The following is a 13,288-nucleotide window of genomic DNA, read 5'->3' on the forward strand; positions in this document are numbered from 1 at the left end:
TTATATTAAAAGTTAGCAACTTCTTCATATTTAAATTACTTCATTTAAATTTTGGAAACTACTGGTGAAAGAAAAGAGACCAAGTATTCATGTATTTCTAATCTTGTAGAACTCAAGCCCCAAACTGGTCTCCATTTTAATAGTCGGGTGAAATTAAAAGAGAATGGACAGAAAGTTATTAACTGAAGGAGAGCCATGGTAGAGGTCTCATGGAATCTCTAACGTATCTCCTGCCTACAGTTCCAATATTGAAAAGATATTCCTACAGGTAAAAAGCAACTTCTCACATCGTAAGGAAATGCTATTCAATTATTAAATATTTCAAGCACAGACAATAGAATATTCATTTACTGACCATCCAAATTTATCAAATCCTAACAACTGTATGTTTCAGATCAAAGCCCCCTGTGTATTCCCTCCCAATCTTAATCCTTCCTCTCTCCTCAGAGGTAACCACTCTGTTGCCTTTTATTCTGTCACATGTGGTTTAAACTTTTAATACATATGGATGTATCCATAAGTTATATACATTTTTGTTTTTCATGCTCTTAAACTTTATATAAAATGATTTTAAGTGTGTATTTACTCTTGTGCTTTTAGGATTACCTATGTTGGCAAGTGCAGCTATGTTTCATTTTAATTGCTGTTTGTTACTGCATTTTATTAATTGTTCCAATTTACCTATTTCCCTGTCACGGGGTAGTTCGGTGGTTTTCTAACTTTTGGGGATTAAGAATCCTTCAGCAAATATCCTCGTATGTGTGCAGAAGTTTATTCAGGGCACACATCGAGGAGTGGAATAGCTTGTTCAAAGACCATTTCTTGATACTGCCAATTTCCCAAAGGAACTGTTGCAAATTTACTCTCTCATCTGGCTGGCATCAGAGTTCCCAGTGCTCCACATCCTCCCAGCAATCCAGTGCCTATAAAAAGGCTTCTCACTGCTTTGCTGTTCTAGTTGGCATTTTCCTCATTCCTACTGAGCATTTTTTCACAAGTTTATTTGCCACATATAACTATTTTTAAATGATTTTTTACTGGGAGTATTTAAAAATATGAAATACATTCAGAGAAAAAAAGTTTAATCTGTGGAAAGTTTACTCTGTGGATTTGACCCTGGTCTAAAAAGCTGAAACCTGAGATTTAATTTTTTTTAATTAAAAAGTGCTCTCATAAATGAGGTAAATTTACCTCTCAAATAGGATATGCACTCACTACATCCTAACATGCATTTCCTCCACTCTTGAGGGATTTGTCTACTGCCTCATTTGTCTGTTTGGACCACCACAGTGCCTGCACAGAGCAGGCAGTGATGAGCAGTCCACTAATGGATGAAGGATGGGAGAAATGCTCGAAGTGCATTCATAAAGAGATTGTATTCTTGCACAGAACTGACCGTCATTCTACATGTAACATTCCTCCTTATTTTCTTTTTTCCTTAGAGATAAGGGATTTGGTATAGCTGAGTTATGGAATGAAGGAAGCCACTTCTAAACAAAGCTAATTTACTTCTTTAGATAAATAATATATGATAAAAATGAGAAAAAATATGGGTTATCACTCAAATCAGAAGTGCACTTTGCAATAGAAACACCTTGCCAAATATAGCTGGCTCATAGCTGAAGCAGAATAAAAGGCACAAGTGACCAATGATAATCATATAAAATTAAAATCCATGGCTAATTGAAAGTTTTTCCTTTGGGGTTTAATGGAAACAGTAATTAGAATAACATTAATTATAAACATTAATTAGAAAAAAGCAGTGATAGGTAAGAGTTAAATCTAATGAAATAAGATGCCACCGATGCCAGTCTCAATGAGGAGGTACAATCACTTAGGGAACATTTTCAAAATATACAGGACAGAGCCTTAGATCTAGTAAGTGAGAGTCCATTGTAGGTGGTGCTCAGCTTTAGCTGGATAAAGTCATCCCAGGTGACTCTAGTGATTCTTTACCTAGTTAAGTGGCTCCCAAACTTGAGTGACCATCAGAGTCTGCCTGCAGAGATCCCCATCTTCTCCCTCACTGTCACCATGACAGCCACCTCACTGACACAGTCATCAGTCGTTTCTCATAAATCACCCCAGAGAGCATTCCCACTACCTTAAACAGGTCACTTAACAAAAGAAACAGGAATTCTGATGAGTTGGAAGGAAGAATGAAACAATAATTTTGAACTATCGAAGGAGAACAGATAAGGGTTAGGCAGCTAAAAGGCTGATACCTAAAATGGAAGTGGAAGAACCCTGAGGATAAACTTTGATCACCTCCCAGGTTGTAGTTAGCTCCAACAGAGAGGACTAGGACTTGGGGAAGTCATTCCCCAAAGTTGTCACTAATATTCATCTGATTCAGTTTCAGAGGTCTGTAATCAATGTTTCTTTTGATATACCTATTTTACTTTGCATGCATAATATTTGGTGGTTAGAACTACACTTATCACAAGGTTTACATGACACAATTTTGTAATGGATAATTTCCAGTGGTTTTTCTAAGCTTTTATGGATAACAAATAATGATGTGGAAGCCATTACAAGTGGAAGCTACTAAGCATACACTTTTGTTCTAGAAGAAATTAAAGTTATAAAGAAGTAAAAATAGATGAAAAATAGGTAGAAGAAACATCAAAATAAAGGAAGCTTAAAAAAAAAGTAAAATGTTGTGCATAGTAATGAAACAAAACACACCAAAAGAAAAAGGATTCCCAGTAATTTCCTATCCTTTACCCCAATTTGCACAGATATACTTGAAAGAATGCTTATATAATGTAATCTTCTATACAGCAGGTATGAAACTTAACTGATGGCAGGCAAAATTCATAGACTTGGAAGATTTCTTAAATTTTTTGTTTGGGTTTAAAGTATTTTTTTCTGGGTATTCCATTCTGACAGTATACTTTCAGTTAAATAAAGAGTAAGGCAGCAGGAGAAAGGTATTCCTAATTTAGTATGTAGAAAGAAAACATTTTCATAACATCTTGAAAATGTTTTTAAATTAAACTTACTTTTTTGATTTTCATATATCCAAAGTTGTGTCTGCTTTTGTGTTTTTACAACATCAAATGGCAAAGTTGCAACAGCTGCAAACTATCAAAAAGTAAAATTGATTAATTTAAATCTAGCTTTTAATTTTTCCTAAAATGTTTTTACATTCTTCTAATTAGCACATTACCTAATAAGGATAATAATAAAAATGAAAATTAAACTGACTCTTAAAATGAAATCAGGTGTATTTACAGAGCTGCTTTTATTAAAGAAAAATAGGTACATGTCTTATACATTTCTCCCAAAATTCAGGAGTAAATTTTAAAAATCTCAGCTATGTTCCCCTACTTTTCTGACTAGTGGTAAGGTCAAAATTCTGACCAGACCATTCTGGCTCCAAAACCAGTATCACAGGTTCTGATGCTCCTGTGTGTTTCATTATTTCTTTACACATGAAGGTATGCTTATTTTAAAGAACTTCTCAAGCATCTAGTAAGCATTTAAATTTTTCTAACAAATGTTTTAAAAATAAATAGAATAAGCTAAATTTAAATAAATAAGACAGACTTTGAACTTTTAAATTCCATTTACATTTTATGGGTTTCAACATATTTATCAAAAATAGTTGCAAGAGTTCACAAATCACATTTTTAAAAACTCATAATTAATAAGTAATTATTTCCATAATGATACATTTAAGTAAGGAGGATTTTTTTAAAAGAATAATTTAAGTCCCCTAAGAATATCTAACAATATTTAACAGCCATGAAAAATCAAACCTGGTCTCTATTTTTTGCTTCCCAGCTCACATTTGGCCAATATGTTCATAAAATGTTCCTCAGAATCACTTAAATTGTATTTCATCCTGACAAAGTTGATTTAAGTTCTTACAATGTAATCACAGACCTCAGGGAAGATAAAATCAATTATTGTTTCTCCATCTCCACAATCTAGCACGTAGTAGCAAAAGACAGCAATGATATATAAGCCTCTTTGACAGTATCTAAAATGATGTGGTGTAGGCTATTCTGTTTGGTAACAAAAAGCCTGGACAGTCAACCTGACCTGCTTTTTCTGTTGCAGAGACAAATTTTCATCTGAAAAAAGTAAAAAAGCAGTATCTTCTAGATTTAGATTTCTTGTAAATAAATTTTCTATGTTAAGTAGAAATAGTAAATAGAGAAACTTTTTCCGTATTACTGGAAAGCAGGTACAATATCCTGAAGCCCTTATTCAACATTGTTTTATAAATAAGTAAATAAGCATTTATTTTTAAGTATGGAATTGTTTCTGTAATTCCAATTGTTATGAATTCCTAAATAATATTTGCTTTTCTTCATTCATGCAGGATTAAAACATACATTAAACACTTAAATTACAATTAATCCCTTCACAAATAAGAGGGATAAAAGATTTTGCTGGTATTATAACTACTTAAATTGCTAAAAAAAGAAAAGGAAGTAATTTTTCTTTTGCCTTATACTTTTACTTATAACCCATTAGGCTTCCCCTTGACAGGTCTCAGACTTAGGAATATTCATATCTAAGTTTTGAACTCAATCATCCTCAGTTTTCTGATACAATGGTTTTCTGCAGGTCTCCATGCCTTCACTATTCTCCTTCACTCTTGTTTTTCATTTAGTTCCAATATACACACAGTATCTCACTCGAAGTCATCACAAATTCATAAGTATATGGGTGTACAAAAACTTTGTGGCCAAAATCTGCAAAAAAGAAATCCACTACACGACTTTTCATTAGGTGGAGGGGTGGGAAAAGGTAAATTGCTCTATTACTTAAAAATGGTGATCTGAGATTCTATAGCATCTGATGATAAATATGAGATGACACTCCATGAAATATTACCTAACCAAATCTACTGGTATTTCATGAACAAATTGCCAAATATGTTGTAAGCAATAAAGTACTATTTAATCTGCTATCATAACTAATGATCTACCAATCCAAAAGTTTTTCAGAAAAAAAAGTATTTATTTAATAAAAATAGACACAAAGTACCCTTTAAAATATTTCAGTGATTAATAATTTATTTCCTCAAATGAGAATAGTAAATACTTAGCAAAGTTTTAAAGCAGTGTAGCCCAAGTGTTACCTCAATAGACATGAAATGCTATATAATATTTTGTTCTGTTTTAATAAGACAATTATTATTATTCTGGAATATTAATAAGAATAAACTTACAGAACCAGACAATGCCCCTGAAGTAAAGCTGACCATGAATGTTGGTTCATATAAACCAGATTTTGCACACAACCACTTCTTTAAAACTTCATAGTTATACCAGTACATTGCTATAAAAACAGAGAATGAAATTATTAACACATATTTAGAAATTAAATGGGGACTTTAAAGAAAATATTTATGAGATTATATGTTAAAGGAAAAGAGAAATTCTAATATTGACACACACTGCTTTTTGCTTGGACACATAGTAGGTGATATTTTTAAAAAACCCCACCAAATTCTACATGATATGGTAGCAATATTATAAACAAACAAAAAAACCCATATGCATCAGTGAAGTAGGACTTTAATTTCAAAACCTCACAAGGACAGTAGGAGAAAGAATAAGTACAGCCCAATCTCATTCATGAACATAGGAATAAAAACCCTAAAAAATGCAACTGAAGCCAGAAGTATTTCATAAAAGGTCATGAGCTATGACTAAACTAGGTTACCTGAGAAATGCAAGGGTAGCAAATAAACCCTTTAGATGCTATATACATTACAGAACCATAGGATGATCCTATAGTTCATCTTAAAATGATGGAAAAGCATTTCATTAAATTCAGCACACTTTCACTTACAACAAATAAATAAATTTCTTGGAGACTTAGGGATAAAAGTGAACTTTAACTTGATAGAGGGTATGCATCAAGAACGAATAGCAAAAATAAATATTACTGGTGAAACAATAGAACTATTTCCTTCAGAATGAAGAAAATTATAGGGATGCAACATTATCATTGCTATTATTCAAAACTACTAGGCAGCACAGTAAGAAAAAAGCTGTAATGATTAAACAAAATAGTTATAATTTACATATTAGAATCTACGTGGAAAACCCAAATATAAGCAGATTAGAATTTAATAACAGTGTTTTAAAAGCTAACAGAAGAAAATGAACTGTAACACTGCACTAGCCCAAAAGATTTAGAAAACATTTTAAAAAAAGCTTTTAAAATAGCTCTCAAAAGCTGATAAGGGGGAGGGTGTTCCTATAAATAAATCTAAACAACAAAAAATGTATATAACCTTTAAGAAGAAAATCTTAAATCTCTAATAAAATACTTTAAAAATAAGGTAACATCTATACTTTTTATAATGCACTAGTAATTTAAGACAAAACTGTGGTATCAGCACAGTGCCAGTTAAATGGGCCAGTGAGACAGATCCATGCTCACATGGACATGTGAGATGATAGCAAAGTCCCTGGAGCAAGTATGGTCACTCAGTAAATGGTGCTGGGCTACCTCTCTACCCACATGAAGCAGAAAGGAAATTGAGTACAATTTAATTGGTTTAAAAGTAATATATAAATAAGACAAAGCTACCTAAAACTGAGCAGATAAAAGATAAATCTTACCTGAGAATGGTACATCTCTAAGGACAGTAGGAGCCCAGCCTCTCCAAAGGGAAATCCAACCATCTTCAGATACTTTCTTGCTGAGAAATCGATGGAGTTCTTCGTAAGAAAACTTCTTATACTGCATCTTGGTTCTAATCAATTCTAAAGGACTTATCACAGTTACTGCAACAACTAATACAAACAATTATAAGAAAACAAAAATAAAGCCATGTACTATGCAAACATACAGGTAAAATTAATTATCTCATGCACTGTATATTTTAAACTTTTATTCTGAAATGTCTGCAAACCTTAGAATCTAATAAATATCTAATAATGCCAACATATTGGCATAGATTTTTTTTACCATGATAAAGATATTTCTGAAAAGTCTGTTTTCATATACCTTATTTTTTCTAGTTTTAACTCTTAAGAGCAGCTGCAGAAATGTTATACATTAACCAGGGCTACTACAAATCTCATTCCCACTGCACAGAGAAAAATGTCCTCCCACATAGAGGTAAATTTCTTTCTGTCTTAACTCTGAATCTCTAAGTCCATAGGAAAATGATCCAAGACTGTGGCATCAATTTGACATCAAACTATGTCATCCTAAAATCTAGAATCTAAAGACTAAAATTAAAAAATCTAAATTCTCTCCAAAAGTCAACAGGGATGGGCAGATTCCATCTCATTCTAATGGCAATCACAATATCATATGACTTCCAGAGTAGATATATTAAAAAATAAGTACAAATTACAATACAAATATATCTTACCAATACTCTGTATTTTATACAAGTCCTCTGTGAATGTCAAAATTTTAAAAGAAGGTTTTAACAAAAACCAAAATACAGTAAATTACTTACATCTGGCTACAATTCCAGCAATAATTGGTATGCAGCTTTCATTTTCTCCCAACTTAGATCTCAGAAGAGCAGTTAATTGATCATAGCAGGTAAAATAAATAACTGTGGCAGGAACTGCCATCACTCTGTTAAAAACACACAAATGAAAAGATGTGTACAAAATTATCAAAAGGTTTAAACATATTCTTAAATTATTATTAAGTATAAGCTAATATCCTTACATTTTATACAAGCTGAAAACCACAATAAATCAGCCCATGAGATCAATTACCCTTTTATTTTAAAAATAATTAGTGTTTACTTAGGAGGCAACAAAAACATGTAAAATAGGAATCTGTTCTTCCATTCTACTTTGGGAAGGCAAGTCACAGAGCACCTGGTCAGGTCATAAATAGGAAAAGACAAAGAGAATATTTCTTCATCTTGATTTCTTCTGTTTCTGGTCTCCAAAATCTTCCTTCCTAATTACATTTACCCTAACATAAAAATCACTGAAGTAAAAGGACAAGAGCAATTGGTGTATTTTTGAACTATGGACCATATATCACACCTGCTAACTGCTAACTGGAAAAAAATTACAGTTAACGTCACCAGAATTATATATACTAGGTTTGATAATTCCAATTAACATATTCCTTCAAATGAAAATATTAAAAGGGAATTATTTAAAAATTAAACACAAAATTGCAGGCTCTATGTCATAAATATTAATGCAACAAGAAACCAGTCTATGTTTATAGTCTAACTAAAGGACATTCGCAGACCCTACTTAGGAATGCCTAATGTTTGATAATGAAGTTTGATGATGAGAATTTAGGAATGGGATTGACTGCTACTCTTGGGTGTAGAGCTAACTTTATAACCTTAGGCAATGTTTACAATATATGCCTCAAAGTTCACTAATCTCAAAAAAAAAAAAAAAAAGATAAATTAGGAAGAAATGAGGCAGAGAGGAGTAGGATATTAGTTGGGATTTTTACATTCAGCTTTACTAGTTGATTGTATTTATTCATATAACAGCCAGTTAGTAGAGAATTAAAATTATCTAGAAAAGGTAAAGTATACATATCACAATACCACTCATTATTGTAGTAAAATAAAAAAAGTTAATGAACACCAAATTCTTAATTTCTGAACATGAACAAAAAAGTTATGCTGTGCACCAAAACAGGCCTGTTTGTTCAAACCTCCCATCTTCAAGAGCACCTGTGAGCATGTTTGACTTTTGGCCAACTCCAAGGAATTTAGCCGTTGGAATATTCCCTGTACTTTTTTTGTATGTCTGGAGCACTAAACCAACATGTAGGTTGATTGTGGAAATGATGTGATTTTTGGTAAACATCTACTTTGCTTTTGGAGGCCTGGAGTTTTGGTAATCACAGCTGGTCATAAGGCAGAATGTGCCTTCATCACCAGCTCCCAAGCCCTAGGTCCTGAAATCCAAGCACATCCTCAGGTAGAAACACTTGGCACAATCCACTGCAGCTCCGTGCTGAAAGAATGAACCTGTTCTATGTGATGTCACAAGGAAGGACCCTGGAAGCCTATACCTGGTCCTACTGTATCTTGTTCCCATACTGATTCTACTTTGTATCTCCCGCTGTAATAAACCACAGACATAAGCATAACCTACTTTAGGTCCTGTGGGTCCTCCCAGGAAATCATCAAATGTATGGGTGACTGTGGGATTCACAAAACAATGCTTCAGAAAATGAAAAAGAGGTAATATTAAAAATGCATGATTTTGTCTAACCATGCTGATTATAAGGAAAAACAAAATAACCAACATCATTTCAACTTACAAGGTAGGGGGAAGGCCACTCCACAGGGATTTAATGCCCTCATTTCGAATGATTTTCAAAATGGCATCCTAAAATTATAATAGAAAAAACTAGTCAAAATAGATCCCTGAACCTGATATATAAAATGTTTATAATGATAACTGGCTGATAATTTGATTCTTACAAGCATTTATTTCTAAAATACGAGTTTCTCAGATTTGTTACGTCCATTCTTTAAAAAAAAAAGGAATCTTCTTCAGCTTCAAATACAAGCAGAGCATTTCTGGATGACACTTTCTGCTTATGGAATAAAAATCTGTATTACTCAGTCTTGGATTATTCTACTTAGGGCTTAGAAGTCAAATTTTTCAAGAATTATTATAAAAAAGAAAGTGGAGCAATGACAGAGAATTAACTCTCTTGACCAATTATGAAATCTCAGAGAATATTATTTCAACCCAATATTTGAAATCTCTGGAGAGGAACCAAAAGCAGGCAGAAACTAGAGACAACTGTGCTGTTAAAAGACAAAGTGCAATGAGTGAGATTTGAAGGTTGGAGCTTTTTACCAGTGCAGTACCAAACAACAGCACATTTACTTCCTTGAGATGGCAAATATAAAATTCAGACTGATAGAATAATCAGAAAGTTAGGAGGGTATCCTGGAAAAGAAGGCACTACAGAGGATATAAACCCCGAAGTTTGCATGCAAAATCAGTCACAAAACTTGGTTCTCCACTAAATTATGCAACCAGGGGAAAACAACAGAGTCCTGACAAAAATAAAACCAGCAGCTGAAGGCTGAATGAAAACTGCAGCTGCAGCCCACCACAGGGGAACATGAGTTTGATGTGAAAACAAAGTTAAGTGCCTTCTAGAACAAAATTGACTCCTTATTAGAACATAAAAGATTCCAGAGTCTTCACAGACTCCAAGAAGGGACGAGTGGTTACCAACGGGGAGGGCTGGGCGAGGGTGGGTGGGGAGGGAGAGGGGGATTGAGGGGTATCATGATTAGTACACATGGTGTGTGGAGGGGTCACGGTGAAGACAGTGTAGCACAGAGAAGACAAGGAGTCACTTTGTGGCATCTTACTACACTGATGGACAGTGACTGCAATGGGGTATGGGGGCAACTTGATAACATGGGTGAACAGTAACCACAATGTTTTTCATGTGAAACCTTCATAAGAGTGTATATCGATGATACCTTAATTAAAAGAAGATTCCAGAATCTTTATGATGCATCACTCATAATGTCTATTATCCAATCAAAATTCATTAAGTATAAAAAGAAATAAGAAAATGTGCCCATACTCAAAGAAAAAGTAGTCAATAACACGAACACTGAGATGATTCAGGTGATGTAATTAGCAGAGAAGAACTCTATTATAAATATCAAGAACTTAAAAGATGACATGCATAATGAAGGAACAAACCTGGAATTTCAACAAGGTAACAGGTACCACATAAAACAGTCAAATGTAAATTCTGAAACTGAAATAAAAAATTCACTAAGTGGGCTTAACAGCAGGATGTAAACAACAAAGAAAGAATCATTGTACTTGAAGATAGACCTTATTCAATCTGAAGAAGGGAGAGATGTAACAGGTGACAGCTTGAACTTGCAATGGGCATCTGAAGTGGGAGCAGTCCTGTGGGATTGAGCACTTAGCCTTGGGAGCTGACGTAACTCCAGATAGTGTCAGAATTGAGTTAAATTGTAGGATACCCAGTTGGTGTCTGCTAATAACTGGAGAACTGCTTGGTGTGTGGGGAAAGAGCTCACGTATCTGGTTCAGAAGTATTGTAACTAGAGTGTTCAGCTAAAATGATGAGTAGGTTCTTTTACACTTACTTTCACAAAAAACTTGTGAATGAATGTATGTAGCAGCTTTAATCAGATAGCTAAAAACTGGAAACATCCAGAAAACAAACTGGGATACATCCGTGCCAAAGAACACGACTAAGCAATAAAAGGGAACAAACTTGATAAATGCAACAACTTGGATGAATCTCCAGATTATTATGCTAAGTGAAAAGTGCCAATCCCAAAATGTTATATATTTATGATTCCATTTACGTAACATTCCTGAAATGATAAAATTATATGAGTGGAGAACACACTAGTGGTTGCCAGGAGTTAAGGAGCAGTTGAGAACACAAAGGACATGGCTATAAAAGGGAACCCGGAGGAATCCTCCTGGTGATGGACTTTTCTGTGTGATAACTGTACCAGTGTCAATGTCCTGGCCATGGCATTGTACTGGTAAGATGTTACCACTGGGGGAAAGTAGGAAAAGGAGAGATGGGATCTGTCTGTATATTTCTCTTAAAATTGCATCTGATTTACAGTTAACACAAAATAAAAAAAGTTTAATTAAAAAAGTCTACTCTTTTCCTCTTTACATTAAAAAATGCACTAACAGATAAAAAGAAAGTTCACAGCAAGTTAAAACAAACAAGAACTTCCTTTTTCCTGCTTCAGTATTTACCTTCTAACTGTAGATAAATGTGCTAGCTATATGATGGACTTTTTACTCTCCTCCAATTGGAAATCTTTCATATTTAAGATTAAATAAAAAAAGAGAAAACACACTGGGATTATAAATAATGTATCTCCTTACCAAAGTACCCTGGAAACGTCCAGGCTTCTTATACCATGCTTTGTTGCTTTCCTCTTCACAGACACACAGGTGATCCATAAGTCCATTACTATAAACAAAACATTTTCCTAACAAGGAAGATTCCAACAGTCAACAATTACTTCACACAACTGTATTTTTACAGAAAGTACAATGAGTGGACTAGAAAATTATAGGACATATAACCTTATCTCTATCTTCCAGGATGAAACATACCTAATTTGATTTGCTTAGTGACATGGCACTGGGCTCTAAACTCACAGTGGTGAAAGGTTAATTGAGAAAATTAGTGGATTTTGTTTTCCGAACTGTAGTAAGCAAATGAGCACAGAAATAAATTCTTGTAGGTTATCTGAGAGAATGCAGAGGGAAGACAAAGGAGGAAAACCTGTTTTGAAAAGAGAACATGTGAGTATGTCTTCTCTATCTGACCAGAAGAAAACTGTGGTATGAAGGAAAATACAGACAAAAATATATTATGAAATTTACTATGTATCTGAAACTTACTAAGAGAGTACATCTGAAAAGTTCTTCCTCATAAGAAAAAATTAACTACATGAGGTGATAATGTTGACTAAACTTACTTTGGGGATCATTCACAATATATACATGTATCAAATTATTATGTTGTATACATAAAACTAATATGTTGTATGTTGATTATCTGTCAATTAAAAAAATAACTTCATGAAGTTCTTCTCAATTGCTATAAATAATGCTGTGCTTTGTCCCTTTCTCTGTATTTGTACTGCTCAAACCAGATATTCATCAGGTCCACCTAATTTACTGTAACTCTTTCTCATCCCAACTCCTTCCCATTACTGGACTCACATTTGCTGCAAAAATTGTATTCTCTTTCCACCATAAATGAATCTGTGAGTTTCATACTATGTAAGTCTAAGTGCCTCCTCCTGCTTTTAAGGCTTTGTTTAGTGTGTAGGAAACTACTATCAGTCTCCTCTTACCATCCATCTATCCTTTCATTCATCTGAAATATGCCTGTTGTTCATTCCATCTCACTGCTATGCATTCAACACATGGCATTTATGTCTAAGCCAACTTTAAACATGTTTGAAATGCCACTATCTTTACAAACCTGTCAAAGATAGATCAAGGTATTGTTACTTTGCCTGTCTAATAAAAATGTATAACTATTCTAAAATTCCATATAAACTATACAGTCCAACAATTAACCAACCTACTTGATACAATAATTAATTTCCTATCACTGGATTCAAGCAACTGTTAGATGACTGTTCTAGGATGGGCACAGCTCTTCAACAAGGAGGAAGCTAGACTCTAAGTTTCCTTACAAGTATAATTCTGTTCTTATTTATATACTCAAATACAAATTCATCCTCTGCTTCAGTTAGTAGATTCAGAAAAGTGTTATATGTGATATATATACATATGTATGT

General features: G+C 33.6%; 1 protein-coding gene across 7 annotated transcripts in view; it reads right to left on the reverse strand.

The window, feature by feature from the left end:
- The window catches only part of SLC25A40 (solute carrier family 25 member 40), a 46,465-nt gene that overhangs the window by 5,049 nt on the left and 28,128 nt on the right, over positions 1–13,288 (reverse strand). For all 7 annotated transcript variants that reach the window (XM_036911821.2, XM_036911826.2, XM_036911822.2 and 4 more), the window contains 6 exons: positions 11,853–11,959; positions 9,247–9,314; positions 7,445–7,569; positions 6,594–6,767; positions 5,189–5,298; positions 3,006–3,087 (listed from right to left, as the gene is read on the reverse strand). In XM_036911821.2, coding sequence (XP_036767716.1) covers positions 3,006–3,087; positions 5,189–5,298; positions 6,594–6,767; positions 7,445–7,569; positions 9,247–9,314; positions 11,853–11,959 — 666 coding nt within the window. The remainder of the gene's footprint in view (positions 1–3,005; positions 3,088–5,188; positions 5,299–6,593; positions 6,768–7,444; positions 7,570–9,246; positions 9,315–11,852; positions 11,960–13,288) is intronic.

This window comes from Manis pentadactyla, chromosome 7 (genome assembly GCF_030020395.1).
Source record: "Manis pentadactyla isolate mManPen7 chromosome 7, mManPen7.hap1, whole genome shotgun sequence".
NCBI classification, from domain to species: domain Eukaryota; kingdom Metazoa; phylum Chordata; class Mammalia; order Pholidota; family Manidae; genus Manis; species Manis pentadactyla.